General features: G+C 34.9%; 1 protein-coding gene and 2 long non-coding RNA genes across 3 annotated transcripts; all 3 read left to right on the top strand.

Moving 5' to 3' along the window:
- The first annotated feature begins 3179 nt into the window (after window positions 1-3179).
- Window positions 3180-11332, top strand: LOC146736150 (uncharacterized). The gene is made up of 3 exons (XR_014930895.1): window positions 3180-3285; window positions 9930-10034; window positions 11002-11332. It is a non-coding gene; the product is annotated as an uncharacterized LOC146736150 (long non-coding RNA).
- A 919-nt stretch (window positions 11333-12251) lies between these two features.
- LOC146736149 (uncharacterized) lies at window positions 12252-14168 on the top strand. Its single transcript, XR_014930894.1, has 2 exons — window positions 12252-13368; window positions 13865-14168. It is a non-coding gene; the product is annotated as an uncharacterized LOC146736149 (long non-coding RNA).
- A 2465-nt stretch (window positions 14169-16633) lies between these two features.
- LOC102804203 (uncharacterized) lies at window positions 16634-22827 on the top strand. The gene is made up of 4 exons (XM_085505599.1): window positions 16634-16640; window positions 17649-17827; window positions 18425-18619; window positions 21050-22827. The coding sequence occupies exons 1-4, from the start codon at window positions 16634-16636 to the stop codon at window positions 21320-21322; spliced, it is 654 nt and encodes a 217-aa protein (XP_085361725.1). The 3' UTR covers window positions 21323-22827.
- The last annotated feature ends 2631 nt before the right edge of the window (window positions 22828-25458 follow it).

The raw sequence follows: 25458 nt of genomic DNA, 5'->3' as shown, positions 1-25458 counted from the left end.
GATCACATCATAACTTATTTCTGCATGATGACAGCCGGTTCATTAATTTAACTTTAGTTTATGAATATTAACCTTCATCTGACTTTTGTCCTGACCTCTAAATTCGAAATCATTTTGTATGTAAAAGTTGTAGTAAGCTGCATGACCTGTGTATTCTCAAGTCATAAGGGCGAGCACGTAAAGTGACTAATACCTACTTATGTGATTTAAACCGCATTATATGTAACTATTATTACGTCGTTATTTAGATTGAAATAGCCAATTTGCCATTTAACAAATTTAGGTAATTACGTATCTTCTAGACACTACGCCTTAATCGCCTGAACAGACAGCGAAACAATATGGCAGCTAAAACAAAATACAATATACATTATGCATTGCGTGTTGTATAAGGAGATCTCATGCGTAAGATGTATTTGTTTCGAAAATTCGTGCTTTAGCTTAAAATTATAAACAACTTTTGAATTATTATTTCTAATATTTATATTTGAAACCACAATTATAATGCGATGTTGGCGTTTGTTGTTAAAGGGTGGTAGTCGTCGTGCGACATTTGTGTTGATAAACATTGATTTTCCCATAACTCAATGCGCTCTTCTAATTGAAATCACAAGTGTGAGGTTTGACCTGGGCGCGACTTGCACTGAATACCTCCGGTGACTCCTTCGATATCTTCCAATCACCTGAAAATACCAAATTAAAGCTTGATAACGTCTCAGTTTGTGCTCGTTGATCTGCGCAACAGTCAAAGTCGCCATCTTTGTTTACATGAGACCCATATATCTCGCGCATGTGTGGCGCGACGAGTACGGCCCTTTAAAATCAAAAGATCAACATGTTTGCATGGACCGATCACATTACATAGTATGGAGGTAGGAACGATTATCGCACTGAATGTATGTATGACACTACTTTTTTAAATAAAAGCATTGTTGTCCACATGGTTGTTTTGTTGTCTTCTCGTTTATGTGTGGTATTGAATTGAGGGCGCTCTGTCCGTTGGCAGAAGGAGGGGCACTCATGTCGCTGCAAGCACTTGAGTTGTAGGGAAGACGTGATGGTTCATATGGAAGCATATTGCATAACATGTTTTGTATAAAATTCTGTAAATTAGCAACTATGCAAAAAATATTCCCATAGCGTAACCATTCAGGAGTTAAGCATTTTACCATCACCGATTGCATGTACGCCGTGCTGCACTGTGAGTCATTGAAGTTATTAGTCAGCTAATGGTCGATGTGAATGCATCATGTACAAAATAACCCAACCATTCACGGAAATTAACCCTAAATTACTGCACTATTCTTGTATATTGGAGAGATTTGATATATCCGCAACATCACTAATATTGTACGAACCATATGGGAGTCTGAGAAAGAAATAGACTAATGAACAGTTCGACTGCGCCGCGTCTGCTGGATTAAATTGCTACGTACATCCAGTATTCCTAACATACTTTATACTAGATTCTGATGGGTGGAATAACCAGGGGGAAATGATATGTGGTTAATACTTAGCCGTGAGTGTAGCGTCATAAACAGACCAAACTTTTATGTATGTATATATGTATGTACGAGCATGAGTAATAACAGTATGGGGACAGCCATACGGCTTGAAGACAAAATCGAGTATTGACAAGAATTAATCGATATCCATATCTTCTGGGTAATCGAAACAAAATACTGACATAAAGTGCCATAAACTTTCTGGCTCGATAGTCCAACGCAAGAACTGCCGTCCTCGATTTAACATTCTGAGCTAGTGTGTAATAAAGTATGTGAAAATTAGAAAAAAAAATGACACATAAAATAATATTGACATGCGAACGCTGATATCAATAATATAAGGGCATTACCCTGTATAACATATATTATACGAAAATGAGGAAAGCGTCGTTTTAAAACCATTGCCAGATATGAGACGATAATTAGGCTGCGCTACCCGGATGTAGTGTTATTTCGACAGTGGAAAGTGTGCCTCGTGAGAGCACCATTCCTATGGTAATGTGGATGACATTATGGATGATGTTCTCGGGACATTTGATGATGTTGTGCGTATCCCGGACAACTATAGACGTAGCTAGGTAACTATTAATTAAACTCTGTTTCTATCGTCCGTGGAATTACGAGTCTAACCTGCGACCAAAAAATTGAACTGTATAATGCGAATGCAATTCCTGTATTAAATATAACTACGGTGAAATCAATCGGTTGATGACCAGTTACATTTTTCGCATTGGGTTTAGTTTCAGGATTGTCATTGTCGGCTTCGCGTTGAAGTCGAGACTTGAATACAGCGGACCAGCGGGAATGACAAGAGTGGTCTGCAATATAACGATTAATTTTTCCGATCACGTTGCGTAGTTCAGGCTAACTGTGGTGACAATCTCCTGGCAGGATTTCACAATTACTGTGTTAAGCGTTTCTCGCGTACTAAAGGCCGCTGTATAACACGGGTCATATATAATAGATCGGTACGTTTAAGTCGAGTTGATTTCCTCTCGCGATATGAGAAAAGCGCAATTAAAGATGGACGCCGAAACCTTTTCAGCAAAAATATAACATTTATTGCAGCATGCATTTAAAGTCGACTATTGTGGATGCACTTCAAATGCGTTCAGTATTTCAAGTAAAAATTTACATTTTGCCGACGTTTTTGTGTTAATGACAAGAAAAAGACTTCCTAACACACTGGACAAAGCTTTTTGAAAACTTAGCGATTTAAACAGATAATTATTTTCACCACAGATCATATTTATTAAAATGAGACACATACATTGTAGCACATGCAATAAATCATTTACATTTGAGACCAAGATGCATTGGGAAAACTATTACCATATGTGTAATATTTTAAGCAATTATTGATGGTTATTTGTTGACGTTTTATGGAGCTATGGCCTTGGGAATATTATCTGAGCACTCATGAATATTGGTTTGAGAAAATATTAAAGAATAATCTTGCTGCACAGAAGCACAAACTTAAAAGTGATCACACAGTGGGGAAATTCAGTCAAACAAACAAATTACCATAAGGATGCGCATATATTTTTTATTCCGGACTATTAGAGCACCATCCCAAGGCACAAAGGCATGGACATCGCTTAATAACATTATATAGTACTTGTTTATACGATAATATTTTACAGGGGCCTCTGGCAATCAAAGCAGACTAATGTTCTGCTATCTTCACAAAACATCTGAAGAGAGGAAATACTGTTATGGCGAATTCGCGTAATTGATTACATTAAATTAAGTTTTCAGATGGGATAACACCGCTAGCAAGGTCAGTTCATTATTTGTAGTATGCATATAGCCAACAGCCTTCTCAAATCTTCATGTTGATGTTTGATTTTATGTCGTTTGTCTCGTATCCTTATCTCCAAAGAGATGGAAATTTTCTATGTATCCTGTTTGCTGTTAACCATCAATTGGGTTGACTATTAGATGAGCGCCGCCAATCCGGAGCAGATTGTACGACTGTTAAGTTTATGATGAAAAACGAAAGCATTGCTAATACCCGTCAACTGGGGACAGTATTTGTTTCGATCTGAACCATTTTGAAAAAGGAAAAATCAACTGAGTAACCATGATCAGTTGGAGTAGAAGAACAATGCTCATTTTTGTATACTCGGGTTATAAGTTGAATTCCGGTTCTACAATTTTAAAGATAATTCAAAGAAATATACTTGTTCGATTTAAGTGGCCGTTGATATCTTTTAAACCATTCAGTTAAAATCCACATGCAAATAGACCTTGTTATGTTAATCAGTATAATAAAATGAGAATTAATATGCATCGATTAAGTAAATTTACTTGTGCTATGTTTGAGTTTAGCATATTCCAGTCCAGTGGGAACTCATGATACAAATCAATTAGTCCGTTGTTATGTAAATCGCAGTCCTTAATTATTAAATATGATCTGACTCAGGGAACCAATACCCAATTAGAATATGTTGAAGGGAAATTAATTTAACATACATAATGGCCAAATTGGTAAAATTCTTTTTGATTTTGCAATATTTGTATCATAAAGTTTTAAAATATTACTGCGCATTTAGTACAGTCATAATGATATCTTTCTAATTCGTATACAATACCATTGTGATTAGTGTAAGACAACATATGGCGTATATAATTAAATATTGGTGAAATCCATTCAAACGAATGTTACTGACAGTTTCGACGCTGTTGGCGCTTGTCACCAATAACAAGCGGCACGTTTCAATCCCGGACGTCAACAACAACAAATCTGAGCAAAAAGGATTGCTATACTTTTTTTAGTTGTCCATGCACTATAAAAACATACGTACTCAAAATATGTTTGAATAAAAACAATTAGACAAAAATATAAAGTAGCATACACTATAATATTTATAATTTTTATATGAGCATCAGAAGTGAAATGATCAATATTTCAATTAATTTTTTACAAAAAAATATTTAAAATATAATATGTTTATCTTTTATTATTGAAGTATTATAATAGAAATGAATACTCTATTTATCTAAATGCGATCAAAAATTAATCATCTTCTTGATTGTTTAATAGTTGTTTGAAGGATTTGGTGAAAAAGTAAATTGTAAATAATCCCGCAAATTTCTAGCATTTTATAACAATTTAATTCATGAAAACATAGTGTCCCAAAGCGTTTACTTTGTAGGACGGTAAACATTTTGATGAAAATTGTGATTGGTGAAATAATATAGAAAACAGATTCTCTACTATGTGTAAATCACACATATAAATTGGAAGCACATTTTGTTTGATATTTTAAGTGTACTTTTCAAGACGTGTGTTAAACGATTGGAGCCCTTAATCGAATAATTCCTTGTCAACAGAACTTCCTTCACTTTCGCACGTTAATTAATTAAGTTCCTGGTAGTGTCTTTGAAGGTCAAATACAGCTTTTACTATCATTCTCGCACGGGCTCGCGGGACGGTCATGGATGGTCGCTTCAGCGAAACCGTGCGACGGATTCGGGCAACGCTAGTGTTTACGCTTTGGGAATAATACTCCGCTGAACGTGCCGATGTTATCTTAACGTTTATGAGGATCATAAGGTCATACGTGGTTATAAGTGTCATTTCATTTTTCCGTGTGTGTGTTTATGGGTTAGCTATTGACTATCACGAAATCACATCACACACTTGGACTATTGAATCTTGGAACAATGGGGGCAGTTTCCTTTCAATATGGCCACCGGTGACGGTATCGCAACGGATTTTTTTCAAAGGTACGGGAATTACTATTTCCGAATAATGTAGTGCCCACGATAGGCTATAGAAGAGCTGACGTTATTGTGGCATCTAAAATCTTTAAATTTGATTTGAAGAAAATGGAAATATACCCCTATTAAAGGTGCTTCCAAATCGTTTTTGTTTTCCTTGGCAAAAATTTTCCATTGATCTGACACAAAGAATGCTAATCTATGCACCAATGAGAAGGTCAATGCAATTGGTCACGTGGTTTGCTCGTAACCATGGATTGAATATGTACTGAAATCAACAACGACGAGAACTTTTGTTTGAGATAAAGCAATATACTAGTGTTTCATGGATACATAAATTAATATACTAGTATTTCATGGGTACATAAAGTAAAATACTAGTGTTTCATAGATATATAAAGTAATATACTAGTGTTTCATAGATACATAAATTAATGTACTAGTGTTTCACGGGTACACAATGTAATATACTAGTGTTTCATGGATACATAAAGTAATACACTAGTATTTTATGGGTACATAAAGTAATACACTAGTGTTTCATAGATACATAAAGTAATATACTAGTGTTTCATAGATACATAAAGTAATATACTAGTGTTTCACGGGTACACAATGTAATATACTAGTGTTTCATAGATACGTAAAGTAATATACTAGTGTTTCATGGATACATAAATTACTATACTAGTGTTTCATGGATACATAAAGTAATACACTAGTGTTTCATAGATACATAAAGTAATATACTAGTGTTTCATAGATACATAAAGTAATATACTAGTGTTTCACGGGTACACAATGTAATATACTAGTGTTTCATAGATACGTAAAGTAATATACTAGTGTTTCATGGATACATAAATTAATATACTAGTGTTTCATGGATACATAAAGTAATATACTAGTGCTTCATAGATACATAAAGTAATATACTAGTGTTTCACGGGGACAGAATGTAATATACTAGTGTTTCATAGATACGTAAAGTAATATACTAGTGTTTCATAGATACATAAAGTAATATACTAGTGTTTCACGGGTACACAATGTAATATACTAGTATTTAATAGATACATAAAGTAATATACTAGTGTTTCACGGGTACAGAATGTAATATACTAGTGTTTCATATATACGTAAAGTAATATACTAGTGTTTCATGGATGCATAAATTAATATACTAGTGTTTCATGAATACATAAAGTAATATACTAGTGTTTCATAGATACATAAAGTAATATACTAGTGTTTGACGGGTACAGAATGTAATATACTAGTGTTTCATAGATACGTAAAGTAATATACTAGTGTTTTACGGGTACAGAATGTAATATACTAGTGTTTCATAGATACGTAAAGTAATATACTAGTGTTTCATGGATACATAAATTACTATACTAGTGTTTCATGGATACATAAAGTAATACACTAGTGTTTCATAGATACATAAAGTAATATACTAGTGTTTCATAGATACATAAAGTAATATACTAGTGTTTCACGGGTACACAATGTAATATACTAGTGTTTCATAGATACGTAAAGTAATATACTAGTGTTTCATGGATACATAAATTAATATACTAGTGTTTCATGGATACATAAAGTAATATACTAGTGCTTCATAGATACATAAAGTAATATACTAGTGTTTCACGGGGACAGAATGTAATATACTAGTGTTTCATAGATACGTAAAGTAATATACTAGTGTTTCATAGATACATAAAGTAATATACTAGTGTTTCACGGGTACACAATGTAATATACTAGTATTTAATAGATACATAAAGTAATATACTAGTGTTTCACGGGTACAGAATGTAATATACTAGTGTTTCATATATACGTAAAGTAATATACTAGTGTTTCATGGATGCATAAATTAATATACTAGTGTTTCATGAATACATAAAGTAATATACTAGTGTTTCATAGATACATAAAGTAATATACTAGTGTTTGACGGGTACAGAATGTAATATACTAGTGTTTCATAGATACGTAAAGTAATATACTAGTGTTTTACGGGTACAGAATGTAATATACTAGTGTTTCATAGATACGTAAAGTATATACTAGTGTTTCACGGATATATAAATTAATATACTAGAGTTGCATGGATACATAAAGTAATATACTAGTGTTTCATAGATACATAAAGTAATATACTAGTGTTTCACGGATATATAAATTAATATACTAGAGTTTCATGGATACATAAAGTAATATACTATTGTTTCATAGATACATAAAGTAATATACTAGTGTTTCACGGGTACACAATGTAATATACTAGTGTTTCATAGATACACAAAGTAATATACTAGTGTTTCATAGATACGTTAAGTAATATACTAGTGTTTCACGGATACATAACTCAATATACTAACTAGTGTTTCATGGATACATAAAGTAATATACTAATGTTTTATGGATACCTGAAGTAATAAACTAGTAGTTTACGGGTACATAAAGTAATATACTAGTGTTTTATGGATGCATAAAGTAATATACTAGTGTTTCATGGATACATAAAGTAATACACTAGTATTTTATGGGTACATAAAGTAATATACTAGTGTTTCATGGATACATAAAGTAATTTACTAGTGTTTTATGGATACATAAAGTAATATACTAGTGTTTCATGGATACATAAAGTAATATACTAGTGTTCCATGGATATATAAAGTAATATACTAGTGATTCATAGATACATAAAGTAATATACTAGTGTGTTATGGGTACATAAAGTAATATACTAGTGTTTCATTGGTACATAAAGTAATATACTAGTGTTTCATGGGTACATAAAGTAATATACTAGTGTTTTATGGATATATAAAGTAATATACTAGTGTTTCATGGATACATAAAGTAATATACTAGTGTTTCATGGGTCCATAAAGTAAAGCACGAAGATCTATCGTTCACGTCATGGTACCCCGCATCACGAGTTAATTTTCCAGTGTAAGGCTTTGGTATGAGTACACGCAAGGGCAGGGACCTATTTTGAAATTAGCGACTGGTTAATCCGATGTTTCATTCGATGTTTCATTTTGCGTTTGCCGCAATGTATATTATTGATCAATATTCAAGATTTTTCAAAATCGAAACTATTAGATTTCTTTTGGACATTTCCTAAGACATAGAAGCTCTTCATGTGTATTTTAACATTGGAAATATAACACCTACACTCTACACTAAGTATTAGCGCCCACAGAGTACGTATCATTGTTGGGGCTATTTCCAATATGGGGGTCTAAGGATTTAGTCCACACTCGTGTCTGTAAAGGAATATTAAAGGAAATGTTTCATGTTCCTGGCAAGTCAATGTCACTGGCAGGTTGCGGTGTTTGGGAGTATATAGAATAGAATATAATAGAATAGAATAGAATAGAATAGAATAGAATAGAATAGAATAGAATAGAATAGAATAGAATAGAATAGAATAGAATAGAATAGAATAGAATAGAATAGAATAGAATAGAATAGAATTCTTTATTAATACCGTAAAGATAATGTGACATTTCTTTTTTGGTTAACGAGTTAATACAGTTTTTACATAGTTGAGCGGACATAAAACTATCCGTGAATAGTAAGACAATTTACAATATGTAGGAATATGGCATATGTTGTTTATTTATGCCGGTAATGTATTTCTTATGTTGTAACACTGTTCGATGTACTTTATGGTTTCTTTGATTAGTGAAGTGTTCTTATTACTAATTATTTGTATGAATTTAGTATTGTTTGTCATATATATATATATATATATATATATATATATATATATATATATCGGCTAACTTATAGAAATGTAGTTCGGATAAATGTTTTTAATATGGTTGTTGTGTTTTTTTGTTTTTGTTTTTTTAATGTTTTGCCGGAAAAAAACAAATATTCTGGCGATCCTGTAATGGATTTGACCTTGATTTTGGTCTACATGCTAATACACACCATCGGTACGTATGGTTCAAATGTGTGATTGTACATAGTCTATTAGAAATGTTGTCAATTATTTTTTTGATTTTAAAACGTGATTTAATTTAATAATTAAACTGCGATTTGTTTTTGTTTAGTTTGCTTTCCATTTTGGACATTGGAGTGATTTTCGTGCAAAGCATTGTTCTATATACTATATTATATGCGTACACAAAGTATATGTACAAGTACGTAGGTCATACACATTCACATCTGTTGCGGTGTGGAAAGTGAATGATACATGGCAAAACGCGTGGAGTGTTCTAGTGGCATTAACACAAATTGTTCTGGGACGTAATGGCAGAATTAAATAGACCATCTTTATTAAATTGTTTGATTGTTTTGTTTTCGATGTTTATCACGCTCGTTCATGATTATTCACTGCATGTAACGGTATTAGGATCGGAGCTCTCTCTCTTTCTAAGCATGGTCCTTTAGTACTAGTATCTTCCATGCTCTAAGATTACTCGGCCTTGACCTTCTGCTCAATTCTCTAAAGTTGTATTGTCGACAAAATTTACCCGACAGCTCTTTCAATGTCGACAATTGGACACGGTCAATGTCCTTCGAAAATATTCACGGAAAGACATAATAGTTATACTGAAAACAACTCGAGAGTATGGTGTGCTTCTCGACTAATCTTGATAGAAAATGCTTCACATTGAATGTTATGATACTTATGATACTTGTCCTTATCCAATCTTGAAGAGAGAAATCTGTGTGTGATTGACAGTCCTGATGTAATGCTGAACACATTTACAACTGAGTCTACAGAAGAAAAAAACATTGTTCAGCCTTTGGCAAGACACGCAGGTATCTTGAAAATACCGTAAATGTTGAATTTATTAGATTGCGCATAATTCTTGACGTGACAAAGTCTTCAAAGAAAATTTTCCTGGCAATACAACTTTAACACAAACACATGTTATGCATCTGCATTAGGTTTAACGAATTCGAGGTCGCCGAATTTGATGTACAACACGGTACACTATAGATAAAAGGCGAGTGTGTAATAAGTACAAAATTAGCTTTGATAACCAAGGCGGAATCATAAAGTTGTAGTCGTCGTGCCGCGTCCTGTTCGATATGGGACTCATAGTGACGTATGTATACAAGGATTGTAAAATACATTGTCTGTTTGGATGAAAACCAAACGCGCTGTACGCGACGACCACCGCGCTTTAATTAGGTATTGAACTAGTTAGGTATTTAGCGGTACTAATGATTAAAAGTTTATATTTTGATATTCATTCATGAATGTAGAAATAAACGATTGAATTGCTATTTGATATTGTTTGTTCATTATTACTAAAACTCATAGAAGCATCGTCTAGGTTGGAATCGATTCTAGCAAAAAACCATACAACTGCTATTCTGCTTCACAAACAAGTAGTTCTGTTCTTCAACTGAAAGCTATTCGTCAAATTGGGTAGTCGTTAGACACCAACTCATCATAAGTCGGCGCTGGGAGCGGAGTGGAACATTTGAGAGGACATAGTGGTTATAAGCTGCTCGTCTACGAGTTATTGTATGTGTTCATTATCCGATACGAGCCGGTTGCTTTTAATAGACAATAATTACAAAGTAACTGTAGCATTTCATACAATCTTGGAAGATAACACCCTGAGGCAGAATCAATAGTAGATAGCGCGACCTTATTATAATCATCACCATTCTCTGACCAATGGGTCTTTCAGCTCTGTGCGTAACAAAGCATGACATGACCTCAATACTAACAGCACTTTCGTTTCATTCAACATGGCGACGTGCACACCGAAAGCAGCTTCTACAGCCGTGTACGGACAACAACCAATATTTTGCGTCATCACCGGTGCCAGCCGTGGGATTGGACGACATCTGGCCATCGGTACTGCCAAGATTCTTTCCCGCAATACATCTAGGCGCAAATCGCGATTGGTGATAGTGGCTCGAAGTCTAGAGAAACTACAGGAAACGAAGTCTCTAATACGAGACCAATACGGCGACCGTATCGAAGGTATGTGTCGTTTACACGTATACATTGCACACCTTGTAAAATGTAAAATTTTAACGCATTTTTCATCCCGTGTATATAACAAGTTAGAATCGATAAAAAACCAGCCCTAGTCGTCCTTGACCTCGGCATCTTGACGTATAATGTTGCACTACTACAGGGAACCTCATATACCACGTCTTGGCGGTATCCTTGCATCCAGGGACGCACGATGTTTGGTTATGGGGGGCGCGCTTTTACATTGGGGGCACCCAACGGGTGCGACCCCTTCTACATTCACTCTAATACTAATAACAATTTGTTATTAGTCTGCGGTTCGTTATGAAGCTTTCTATGACTATATCCCTGGATATTATCCCTACTGGACGTGCTTTTCACGTGATTTATTATAGTGGCCTGTGCCGTTGGGAGAACGGTAATGCGCTAATGTTAATTGAAAGATAAATTAGGTCACCTAAACCTCAAATTGAATATCGTTTTGTGTGTGTGTTATTTGTTTTTTTCAAAACGTTTTGGCAAATTGATAACTCCTATATGAAAACCTTTGTTGGTTTTCTTAATGTACCAAACGTGGAACATATTAACATTTAACGTACAATTCCACCATGAACTTTATAAACGCGAGTTCGGTATTCACCACGCCCTTCATGATCACAATCCAGAAAAACGTGCTACCTAATATTTGACCTCGTCCCAGGGACGTTCATAAAACCTGCAAGTAAGCGGATGCTTTGTGTCCCACGCTATTACTATAAACGAGAGAATATAAACAAGCATAAATGCCAATTGATTGCCCGAAGTAAGCACTCTACTATTCAACAATGCAAACATGGCAAGTATGAGTGCATTTGCTGTCATGTGCGAATGTACAACCGGTTTCATTTAAAGCGTCACTGTTTCACGCGACACGTGTAAAAAGCATCGAACACATATATATATATATAGAACTTGTCATTAGATAATTATTTCCAGGTATCCACTTCCTCCTACGACAACGTGCAAACAGATTTGACAGTGTAGGTTTTAAAATATTACACTTAGACGGAATAAGTAATAGTTTTCCGCAATCCATATCCGGTACTATTAATTTATTTTCAATTTTGCGTTAATAGTCATTACGAGATATGATACACATCTATCACCAATCTAATCATGCATACAGCCGTGAAACAAGATAATGTATCTATTATCATTAGGCGGGACTAAAATAAGAAAGTATCTATCAAGCAATATATATGTAATTTAGTGCTTATTTTCTGGCTGATTACTAAACTGATTGACGAATGTGTGTGCTAGGTATGGTGATTGATATACACAAATATATATATATATTAAACGCAAATGATATCAGAATATCCCTTCACTCAGTTGTTGCCAATGCATGATTGGACGTATACATTCAGAGAAATAAAAAGGTAACACATCCACGCGACTGGAATTGGTCTCATTTAGTTTGTTTAAAAAAATATGCCAACGTTAGTATGAGTATGATTTATGATTATCATGTCAAGTTAAGGAAATACTGAAGTGTAGGATCATGTTGCTTTGTCGGAGGAAAGTTTTTAAAAAATGTTTGTGGGTGGGATATAATAGCATCTCTGTAATATGTTTTTGTGGGAGTTATTTGTGAAACCTAAAAACTACCCTAAGACATTTCCCATCCCAGGGGAACATATGTTGGTTGGATATTATATATTATATCTCCAAATTCACAGAAGGCAATGTTTAATTATAAATCAATTCGGTACATACATATGAAGGTTTCATAACTTCATAGTGTTATACTTCATAATACTATTAAAACATTATACTATTCGTCAATCTAATTAAAATCTGATGTAGTGTACGGGCTTTAATTATTTTGGCTATAAACTTATTTTAATTTTATTTTTTATTACTTTTGTTATTAATGCCCTTTTATTTTATTATTTTACTTTGATTTTGATTTTGTGATTTTTTTTAATTCCGCCCTACCTACATCTGAACCGATGCCTATGTAACGAGATTTCAACGAGACCCACTATCGACGATTTTAGTCAACGAATCACATACCTCCTTCTATAGCGCACATGATGACGTCACCTGGCAGAGCCTGGTGGCAAACACACAAATAAAATGGCGGATTATACCGACCGAGAAAAACACGGCTTTTCGGTAAGTTTATCATTGTCAAATGCAACGAAAGTCATTTTTATGTTAATATTGTGGCTCGAATGGTTCGACTTTAGATCGTTATTTTGCATAGTTTCTCTGGGAGTGACGATTTTGTTTCCACCTGTTCGACCGAACACCAGTGTCTTTTTCCAGTCGCCTGCCCTGGAGACGGGTGATGTTTTGTTGACGATCGGGCCAAAATCGTCTACAGTATTGAAGCCTTAGCTGTAAATATTCATCAAATTTTATCAACATTTTGTACATTATACAATAACACTTTATTAAAGTAATTGAGCTGATTTGGACTGGAATAAAATATTTTTTTTATTTGGAACACATCGCAATTGATCAGAAAATATTGTTTTGCTCCAATTTTCTGCGTCGATGCCGTGGGCCGGTGACCGCTATACAATTTAAAATCAGTTTGCATTGTTTACTATAGCTGTTTACAGTGTTCTAATCATTACGATTTACTTTTTTGTTGCTTCCATTCTAGATAATTATGCTCAGTGATGTAAAATTGAAGCGATGACTGAATGAACGAACCTTGGCTGGCGAAGATGTATCTGAAAGTGTACACATTTGTTGGAAGTGACAAAAATATTCAATGAAATGACAAAAATTGTAAAATGTTGTGGAATTTCTTTCTCAAATAAAAATATACTAGCAATTTTCTATTAATGGTTTATTCAAGTGGGCAAAATATAAATGTACAGAAAGATTGCCCGTATACACTGAAAAGTAAGCAACCGACAGCCTGTATAAAAGGGGGACTGTGATTGGCTGTTACTTACGCGAGATTTGAACGGGACTTACATAGGCGTCGGATCAGATGTAGGTAGGGCGGAATTAAAAAAATCAAAATCAAAGTAAAATAATAAAATAAAAGGGCATTAATAACAAAAGTAAAAAAAAAAAAAAATTAAAACAAGTTTATAGCCAAAATAATTAAAGCCCGTACACTACATCAGATTTTAATCAGATTGACTATTCGTTGCCATAGTGATGCAAAAGTGTTATGCAATAGGCACGATTAGTTGTCATAGAAATAACAATATCTTGTTTCTCAATATGATGGCTTGTGCGATAATTTGTATTAACCAAGATGTAAAAACAGTTCACTGTATTTGTCGTTGGTGACTACTCCGAATGGTCATTTCGCTCCGCTTAGGCGTTACCTGTAGTATTCATTCTATATGTAGCGGTGTATATATTGTCCCATCAGCTTATTATGTAAATTTATCATGACTTGCCATTATTTTATGCAAATTTTGAAATGCATGAATAAAAATAGTTATTATTATTTTTGTATAGTGAACATTATTAACCTATGAGACATAAATAAAAATGATGTTAACCTTACTGAAATTAAATATAAAAAGTTGGTAGTAAAATATTTTTTTTTTTAAATATTTGTAAATCGTTGTAAAAACTTGTGTACATATGTAGGCGATATATCCAAGCCATATTATGAATGCCAATCACAAACTCGTTAGAACACATTTGAGACATCGAGGTCACATGCCACAAAAACCCCTCGACGTGATAGAAATTTCATTCGTTATGTGCAGTCAGGCATCTTGTTTTATTGAATTGTGATCCGTCGTGAATTACTTCAGACAAGCTTCTAGTAATTCCTTCCTGGTCTTTACGCGTGTATGTATTAAAACAAGCTTTCATTAAACTCAAGATTGTGTTAGTCTGCAGCAATCGTAACGGAGTTGTTTGTAATAGTAATATGGTTCTGAGTAATCGGTATATTAAGAAGTCTGGGAGTTATTTGTGTGACAAGTAATTCTCTGTAATGATTGTTCGTATAAATGTAATCAGCAACTCACCTTGTTATTGCCTATATAGAATGTCTCGCATACCATAACAACTTGTTAAATTACTGTCGCGGTTATTTTATCGACAATCATTATTCATATTTCAAAAATTGGAATAAGTTATGGTCGGGCATATATCGCTCCTGGCTGCCAATTAAAGAACGGGTTGATTGTAAGTTGCTATGCTGATGCACTAGATACATACCAAACGTCAAACGTTAAAGTCTCCACAATACTTACATACGCTCGTTAGTGGTACATTCATGGGACTCAAAGGAACACAATTCAAGATTATGTCGTCTTGAATTTTAAAAACTATTTTAAATTAGAGGGCGGTTGTCGAGTTCAAAATGGGTTTATAGCGAAGTATACTAAGCGTGTAAAATGCGTTGTTTGTGTACACAATATTACAATGTGCACATTTTAATAAAAGTGATGCAACACTATCGTACAAGAGTTTGTTTAATTATCAATTCAAATCGATTCAACCTATGGATTTGCTGTCACGTTTACATCTTGTTTTGCAGTCTGAAAAATTAACGTAGAATAAAATCCGTATAAGGTCTCAGAAGTCGATTAAATATGTTATTATAAGTTACTTAACAGTTGACACACCTTTACATATCATGAGATGGTCCGGTCGTGGCGTCAATTTCGTTTCACCACTATATTTCGTCATATAATGTGAAATATTACTCGGGAATACCAAAATGATCAAATGTGTTGCATAGCCGATGCATATAATACGAAGATTCTGATTGGATAGCATTATTTAAATAGCAATCACGAACAAACGAAATGTTATACTGGCGCATTGCGTAACATATGAGCCGGAACTACAAAGTGAACAGGCTTTTTTTGCAGACGACTTAGTTTCTAAGCCAACCGTAATCGAAAATGGTAGATCTGATGTACAGGGTCACGACAAACTATGTATATTGAATACTTCGCTGTCAGTTTGCCTAGTATCTAGCTGCAGAACAACACGCATATATTTAACAGACAGGGACTACGTTATGTGATAGACGGAATAATTCACGTGCATGTCATACGTTAAAGCGCGGTAGTCGTCGCGCTGCGCATGTGCGAGATATATGGGTCTCATATAAACAAAGATGGCGACTTTGACTGTTGCGCAGATCAACGAGTACGAACTGACACATTTCCAAGCTTTAATTAGGTTATTTTCATGTGATTGGAAGGTATCGAAGAAGTCACCGGCGGTAGTGAGTGCAAGTCGCGCCCAGGTCAAACCTCATACTTGTGATTTCCACTTGAAGAGCGCATTGGATTGTGGGATAATCAATGTTTATCAACACAAATGTCGAACATGCGCAGCGCGACGACTACCGCGCTTTAACGCTTCAAGAACGTATTCGTGTAGTTTGTGGTGCTGTACGTGAGGGAGAAATTGGAACATCCTAAGGGGACTTGTTGAGATGTCTTGTAAGATATCTTGCGAGTCTTGCGAGCCTCAATTGGTTATCTCGTTAAATCGTACTTATTGAAAGAGATTCACGCAAAGTCATGAATTGATACCTTTGGCGGTAGTTTGTATTAAAATAAATATACGACAAGCTGTGATTCGTAACTATATACGTAAACACTAAAAAACAAGACGCTATAGGGCCAGCTACCTAAAATTGAAAGAGCATAGTGCGACGTTTTTTTGAGTATGACGCGTTGTACTAGACACCTGCCGTTGGCGCATTTGGCGTTAAGCTATAAATGGAAGTGTGTATTTTAAAAAATAGCGAATATCCTCGAAACGTGAAAATTGTACCCTCCATATCACTCCGTTTACAGTGCGTAGCTATTTCCATCCTCTACTTCAGGTATACTCCGTTCATTAACAGTAAGAGGGCTTACAGATAGTCGAGGCGCCCCATCGATAAGTATGTACCTCACTTTCGGCTTAATGAAACACAGTAACGCTTTCATTACGGTTTCATTATCCGAGTATGCCATAAAATCCTCAGCCATTTTATTTAGTCTTCAAGTTACTCGCGGCAATCGTCATAAAAAATATACTTAAATATCTATTTATCGCACCACTGCAATGAGCAGGTAAATGTTTTTATTTGAAACGATGCGAAATCCGGTGTGTTTGTAATTGTATGCACGTGCTGGCGATTATCTGCGCATGCGTCAATGAACTTTAAAGGGTCCTACACGTTATGGACGCAATCAGGCAGAATATAACGAGGTTTGACGTTAATGTTGATTGATTTTCCCCGCATCTGTGTTTGCATGTCAGCCGTACGGTCAATTTAATAAACATTTACCAATTGACGAATGAGGAAAAAAAATATTGAAACATAATATTTATTATTTAATAGATTAAATCTTTATCCGTTGTCTCCCTTTCTGATTATAAAGGCAGACGATCACTTGGAAGTGGCAGTTGTTGAAATATTGTAATTCCTGTTGAAAGTCAACCATATTTTTTTTCAGTATCGCTAGTGTCACGTGACTTATCAGACGTAAGTGGTTTACAGTCGACATGGGACGCGATCATCAGTGAAGCCAGCGCCGAGAATTACTCTGATGCTATCCTTGTTAACAACGTTGCCGATTTGACGGGAGACATAGGACGTATGGCCGGACAACACACAGACGCCTCTCTCATTCAGGTAAAATACGTACATCTCATTTTGTATCATATGAATAGACAATTTATGTGTTTAAACTGCGCATGACATGTTCGATTACCATAGTAACGCTACAGACTCGTTCGAAGTATGGTTGTCCAAATTACTACAAAGATACTGCCCATCGCCAGGTGTTCGCGGTACTATGTCACTACTATGGTTGAGTATGTTACGCACGATGTATACACGTCCACAATTTTTTTTCCCCGACATAATTACATCTTATCAACCCTCTGTATAAAAGAGTGGTTTACGCGCTTTGGAATTTTGCATTATTTAGTAATAAATAAAATTATTCAGACAATGTCATCTTAATTCCATCGATAACAATAACACTGACGTGTTTTCTGGAGCTAGTGGATGAGATCATTGAAAAATACGTAACGGTATAGCTATGCGGTGAATCATTGAATAACAATCGCTCCATGGTTGACAGTCTTATTGTGGTGGTCTGTGTGATCGTTCTGAACTCATATTTATGGTACACAACACTCCAACACGAAGAGCATCCAAGTGAGTCTAGTAAAAGCGCACATACATATACATATCACATTTTGTGTTTTCTCTTTTGTTCAACAGAAAGCTCTTAATTTAAACTTTACGGGGTACGTCTTATTTATCAGTTATTTCATGCAGTATTTCAAGACATCATGCCAATGTACAGTGGTGAATTTGACGTCATTGTTAGGTCGGCTTACAACGAATGTGATTTCGCTTTATTCGTCCATCCAAGCAGCGAGGGAGCAATATATACGTAACTTAGTCAACTCTGACGTAAGTGTGTCATTTATGTGTCATATTAAATATACGGGCGAAAACATAGTTTGATATTTGATACTCCATATTGTAGACAAAATCGGATGATGATTCACCATATATTAAAAATGTTATGTTTGCAGGACACATAAAATTATTCGTTAGATGACAAATCAAAACTACTAATACGCATGCGCTACCAATACCAGCCATTGTTTCATCGAACGAAAAGTAGAACAGAGATTGATCACAGTCTAATGTATTTCACAATATACTGTTTCAAACATCAACACTAAAAATCACATGCTCTCATCTATATTGCATTCTAACCTTTCCACTGGTTATTGTGATCACAATAAAAAAAAATGATAAAACCAGTTGCCCTGGCAACAAATCTTCAAATATTGCAGCGCTGAAGCCAGTCCACACTGCAGGTGGCGGTGTTCAATCACTAAATCAAACACAGTGTTTTATCGTTGCAATCACTAAAGGCCACTCCTTCACTTAATTTAGAAGTTTCTTTTAAATCCTATTTTCAGATTTGTCTTCCTATATTTGCAGTACACTCGAGTTTTTACGAGTGTTTTGTTGAGTGTTATCCACTGGCAATACGTTCGTTTCCTAGCAACCATTGAATTTAGATGACATCTACACATGAACAAAAAAATGGATTGTTCATCTGTTTCTAATCATACATGACAACTCTGAACGCATATCCAAAACTGAATTGGCAAGGTAGTACATATTACATTTGAAAAAATGTGTGTATAAAATAAAAACTGTATGAACATACAATTCCCTTTTACATGATTAATTGTCATCAATAGCTCAACTATGTCAACCCGGTCGGTGATCGTTATTGATGGTGCAATAACTGTTTGTGTATTTTGACATTTCGTGGACGAAAACTCCCAACATGGGCAATTTATTATGAAAATTGTATAAGGACGTCGCCCTATATGGATGAGTATCGAAATATTCTCGACAAATGTAATGAGTCGACATTAATGAGTCGATACTTAATCAATACTCTGCGACTGTGTCCTATTGTGTGTTGGATATTATCAGCAATGCATTGGAGTGATGACGGCCTATGACAACAAACTAACAGTGCTGGCTTGTTCTAGATGGCTGATGTAACGAGTGATAATGTTGTGCCAGTTGCTGCCCTGAGATAAAGTCATTCTCTGCGTTTACCGAACCCCCAGTACTGTTACATCAAAGAGTTATCAAATATCCAATAAATGTATTATCACTTGTTCGCTTTGCTGAGAAACATGAGAATTCTGAAGTTACATAGTGTTCGAAAGTTGCAAACTATGTACTGCTCATATCTGAAATTGTTAAACCGAACAACAACATTGTGTGTTGTCGTTGCGACCACAGATTCCCTGGTCTATGTCGGCTCTGTATCTGTGGTATTTGGAACAGTACACAGGATTACAGGGGAGAATGACGCAGTATATGAAGTTGGTGGTCGTAATATCAAACTTAAGAGGAATCACATTTTGAGTGATTTCTGTATGGGAAGTAGAAGTAACCCAGCACATATACGCAAACCATCCGACTATTTGTATATTAAAACTCGTGGTCAAATCTGAAAAATACCCATTAGTGATGTCACGTGTTCAAAAACAATCAGCATACCCAAATCATAGTTGTTAGCTGTCACACGCAACGTAATATTACCGTAATTGGTATAGTACAGGTGTGATGGTTCAAATACCAAAATGGCAACAGTAACAGAAAGACTTCCCTGGCGGCGATGATATCATACAAACACGGAGCCAACAGATGAGGTTTCAACTGGTACTGGTATTATTATACTCTGCAAACATCAAGTACAATAACGTGGTAAAACTCCACTACTCCAATAACTAGATACTTAAACTCCAATACAATTCAACGAGATCTCCGATCTGAACTCAGTGCTGAACAACTTCCCTATATATACCCACACTGTCTATAAATAGACCATTACATCAGCATACATAATGAGTCTGGAATTTACTACCAATTTCTAGAATGTTCCATTGCCTTCTATTGCCTCCTATTGCCTCCTACAGTGTTCTATTACCTATTCAACCAGTTTCTAAACAAAATCTAGAATATTCCACCCAGACACAGTACGGTTCTAGAACATTCTCAGTGACACGGAAGTGGTACATAAGTCGTATGCGACATTAGCAATTCTAGGTCATTTGTGTGACATTGATGACTTCTGGGATCATCTGTCCAACTGTCCGAAACAATGCCTGTCAGGGGAAAATCTTTCCAATATTGATATAAATAAATTAGTGCTAGTATAATATATTTGTGAGTCTATGTTAAAGCACTTGTCAACAAAATAATATTGTCGAAGAACAAATCGACTGGATGACCTCTCATGCTTTCAGCTCCATTATTGTGCTTTACTTTAACTCATTTTGTTTTCATTCTTATTCTAAGTTTGAAACCCGAGCTTTCAGCCTCGATCCAGGAATGGTAGATACAGATATGTTGGCAACAGGCACGGAGTCATTTACAGAACACTTCCCATCTATAGCAAAGGTTCACGGGGATATTAAATCAAAGGGTTGTCTGACGTCACCGGAAACTGTCGTCAACGTCTTTCTGGACTGCTTGGAGAATCCGGATCATTACAAGAATGGCGAGATCGTGATAGCAGATGAACCAATGGTTAGATACCAGGTTGCAATTGGGGCAACTGACGATGATTAAGTGATCGTGTGTCGACTGAGGGTTAATCCTTTAGCAAAATCCGCGGGACGGCTCCAGTATTTCATATATTTTTTTTTTAAATTATTAGAATTTTTTTTTGTTTTTCATGTTTACTTAACAGATGAAGGTCACATGATCTGCAAATCTTTATATTAGTATATTGAATCCAGTAGTTGTCTTCTTTAAAGCGGGAGGGTCGTCACCTGCGCACGCGTGGGAATTTAGTCCCAAGCGACGATAACACACGCTAAAAACGCAAAGGCTCATGGGTAGACGCTTGTTTGTAAACAATGACACGCTATGGCCATCTGACACATGCGCAGGTGACGACACCCCCGCTTTAAACTTGTGCATTATTCTGAGGTAATCAACAACTGCCGAATAGTCGTTTTACTTAAAATTCAAGACAAGTCGATCACTGGTTACTAGTAAATCATTTACATAATTTACTATTTATAAAGTAAGAGATAATGAATGGTTTTGATGAATCAGATATCATTTGATTGTTCGAAAAGTATTATTATTATTGATCAACGGGCATGCAAAAATGTACATTTTTATCTAAGTATTTCTGCTAATCGTGTAAAACATATTTCAGCTAGTAAATAGAAACATATTGTATAGTGTGGTGTGTAGTAGAACTTGAACACTGGCCACATGGAAACTATTGTAGTTACTTATGTTTATTTAATACTAATACTAGTAAGTCAAAATATCAAACAAGATTGAGAACTGGGAAATTTTGGGCAAACACATACACATATTCACAGTGCATTATTACTCGATTTTGAAGTAGTATAATTGAAGTCCCACCTGATATGGGTCATGACGGGTTATTCAGGTGAACTGTTGACCTATTTAATATCATATACATACATCTGTACACATGTCGTTTCGTCGTATAACAAAATACAAAAAATCAAGTCATATTTGTGCATTGACGTGCATCGTAAAGGGGCATTCCATCAAATGACCGGTCTGGGCAACCAGTCGATTCCTCAAGAGTTTACTACGACCAATACAGCAATTATTTATAGAAACAATAATACTTGTTACCATATTAGATTGTATAACCGGAGTGGTGTGAAAGTAATCTTCTGGCAATTTTTCTTTACATATAACATGACATTTGTATTTTATTTATTACCAAATGATTTTCAAAGCAACATTTATTTCACTGTTGGAATCCCGGAATCTTCAAGCATAGGTATGTAATACAGTTGTCATCTGGTATTTGCCAATATTCTGACATAGCGCCACCAGTGTTTGTAGTATGTGTGTCACCGTACAGGTCACAAAGCTCTCTACAGGAGGTTACACTATAGATCTGTGTACACGATATGCACAAATATCGTCGTTTTGGTAGCTTTCAAAAGTTGAAATAATATTATCATGTTGTTGTTGTTGTTGGAACTATTTTATAATTCCGAATTAAAAGTTTCAGGAAAGATAATTTAAGTAATCATTTTTACATCTTTCAATAAATATTTACGATTCAAATATAATCTTGTTATTGTTTTGTTGAATGAAGACTGTCACAAACGTGTCGTATGGCGGCGCTCTTCCATCCTCTATACCATACAATGTTACGCGAACTTAGAGGCAGCAGTAGTGATGAACAGCTGTAGTATCTCAACAGCAACCACTATAATTCTTTCACCCAGTCCACTGAATTTGAGTTGCTGAGAATAACTATAAATTGGTGGATCCACGGAAGTGTACAGATTCACCCAAAATTGGTGTAACATGTCGCCGATGTCACGGTCATTTGTCGTCCCTTGGGCCGGGTAACGCAATCAATTGTTCACTGATTGAAAGTGAAGGAAACACTGTAGAAGCTGGAAATTGCCGACTGATTTCAATTTGTTTTAGCTATTTTCAGCAAAATCGTTGAATCACTTGTTAATAAAAACATTTTCATTTACTTAGAAAAAAACAGATACTTTGGAGCACACACCTTGGATTCCAAAAACAAAGGTGTAATACAAAACTATCCCTAGTAGACTTGCTGTCAGTCAGATATGTACAATACATGGACAATAAATGGCATGATTACTTTTGGTGTATTTATTAATTTTAAAAAAACATTTGACACTATCAATAATAATATCCTTTTATCGAAACTTGAACATTACGGAATGATAGGTTTGCTACTGCCAACCACCTTTATAATCGACAACAATTCGTTACCATAAACAATATTTCGTCGACGCATAACTCATCATTAATTGTGGAATTCCACAATAATCTGTTCGGTGTCATATTTTCTTTCTTGTTCACATCAATAAAATTGTTAATTCAACTAAGGTATTTAATATTTGACTATTCACCGATGATACCAATTTATCCAAATTTATTAAGATCAGTACAAGTATCTCATTTGTAATTAACAATGACTTACAAAGAATGTATGAATGGTGCAGTGCTAACAAACTTACTATAAATATTGACCAAACCCGGTACATGATAAAAAGAAAACCCACATAGGGTTGTGAGAATGGAGGGAAATATTGATGTGTTTGGTTCAATCATTGGGGACGTTAACTCTACCCATTTTCTCGGAGTGAGCATTGACAAACAGATAAATTGGAAGGCCCGTATAAAGAGAGTTTGAAAAAAACGATTGTCCCAAAAATAGGGATTATTTCACAAATTCCTCAGTGTCATTCAGTTATATAAAAATTTAATCTAGCCTCATCTAAGCTACTGTAGAAATCAGGGGAAAAGCTTTCACTTCTTTGCTTCAACCTATTTTTTCTGTAGAAAAAGATCGTCCGATTAATAACTTTTTCAAACTTCTATTCTCCTTCACTTTTTGAGCAACCGAAATATTCCACACGTCTTTTTTTATTTTTGATTATTGTTTCCCACCTATTTCCCATAGTTACCCAACTAGCCATGTAACCAGTCACAAGCTGTACGTTTCTGGGACAAATCGTACACTCAATCACTGACCACATTGAAACTATATTCAAACAAGAATTTTACAGCTCAATTAAAAAAAAAATTTAAAACACTGGTTTCAGAGTTAAGATCAAGTTACAACACATACTTCTTGGTATATATGTAGGCACACACTCCACTTCAAACATTCAAAATGGCAGAATCACAGACCAGACTAGTTTGAAAAAAAATATTTTCTGTTATCCCCACCAGGAGATTCTGGTATTCATTATAATTCACTTAAGGTGGAGATGCAGGTTCGGGGGCACTTGGGAGTGAAATTTTTTTGTTTTCTTTTTATTATCCAACAGTCTTGGCTATAGACTGTTAAAATTTTGTAGAATTGTGAATAATGGAACATATTCAAAAAACGATTTTAAAATATAGATAACAGGTGCAAACATTCTCTCTTTTGAGTGCTTGGCAAGATTTAGCAAGGCTGTACATAAATAATAAAAAAGAAACATAGTGAAAAAAAGAAATGACGGGATCTCCAAATTACGCACTATATTTAACTTTTAACAAAACGATAATACATTTAAATTTGGAACTGTTACAGCCATTTTAATTATGAACATTAGCAAACTTCTTACTGAGTGTATTATCTCAGCTTCTTTTTAGTGCACATCCCAGAACTTTAAAAAAAATAGCTCCGAGACGCTTTGACCCTTTGTTTTGAAATTTTCACAAATGATTGACAATGTGTTTATCTTCAAAACGCCGACGGGGCATTGTTGTTGGTTGAACAGTGTTACAACAATCGTACAGACAACTAGCCTGGGTGTTAATTTATGCATAAACTTGAAGTAGTGAAATTTGAGCTGCTGCCCTGCAAAATTGACAACTGGTAAACAGTTTTCAAGACAGCACTTTCTTCATATTAAACAGATGTACCCATGAACCAATTTTGACAGGAAACAGAAGCATGGTTTTTGAAGCTAATTTTTTTTTAAATCACTTTTGACCAAAAAAGCACATTTTTGTGCACATTTCAAACTACAGTGTCCATAAAAAAAATACTAACAAAATTTTAAAATTCATACAATAAGCTTTTCGAAAATGTATAGTTTTGTGGACAAGGGAGGTCATCTTGGTTGTCCAATTAACTAATTAAAATACCTGTTAGGTAAACTGCATCTCTACCTTAATTCTATTTCAACTAGGCAACTCACTGTTAATTATTTGTATTCTTT

This window comes from Saccoglossus kowalevskii, chromosome 11, assembly GCF_978046115.1.
Source record: "Saccoglossus kowalevskii chromosome 11, keSacKowa6.1, whole genome shotgun sequence".
Taxonomy (NCBI): domain Eukaryota; kingdom Metazoa; phylum Hemichordata; class Enteropneusta; family Harrimaniidae; genus Saccoglossus; species Saccoglossus kowalevskii.
Note: the sequence above shows the minus strand (reverse complement) of the source record. Positions and strands in the feature narration are given on the sequence as shown.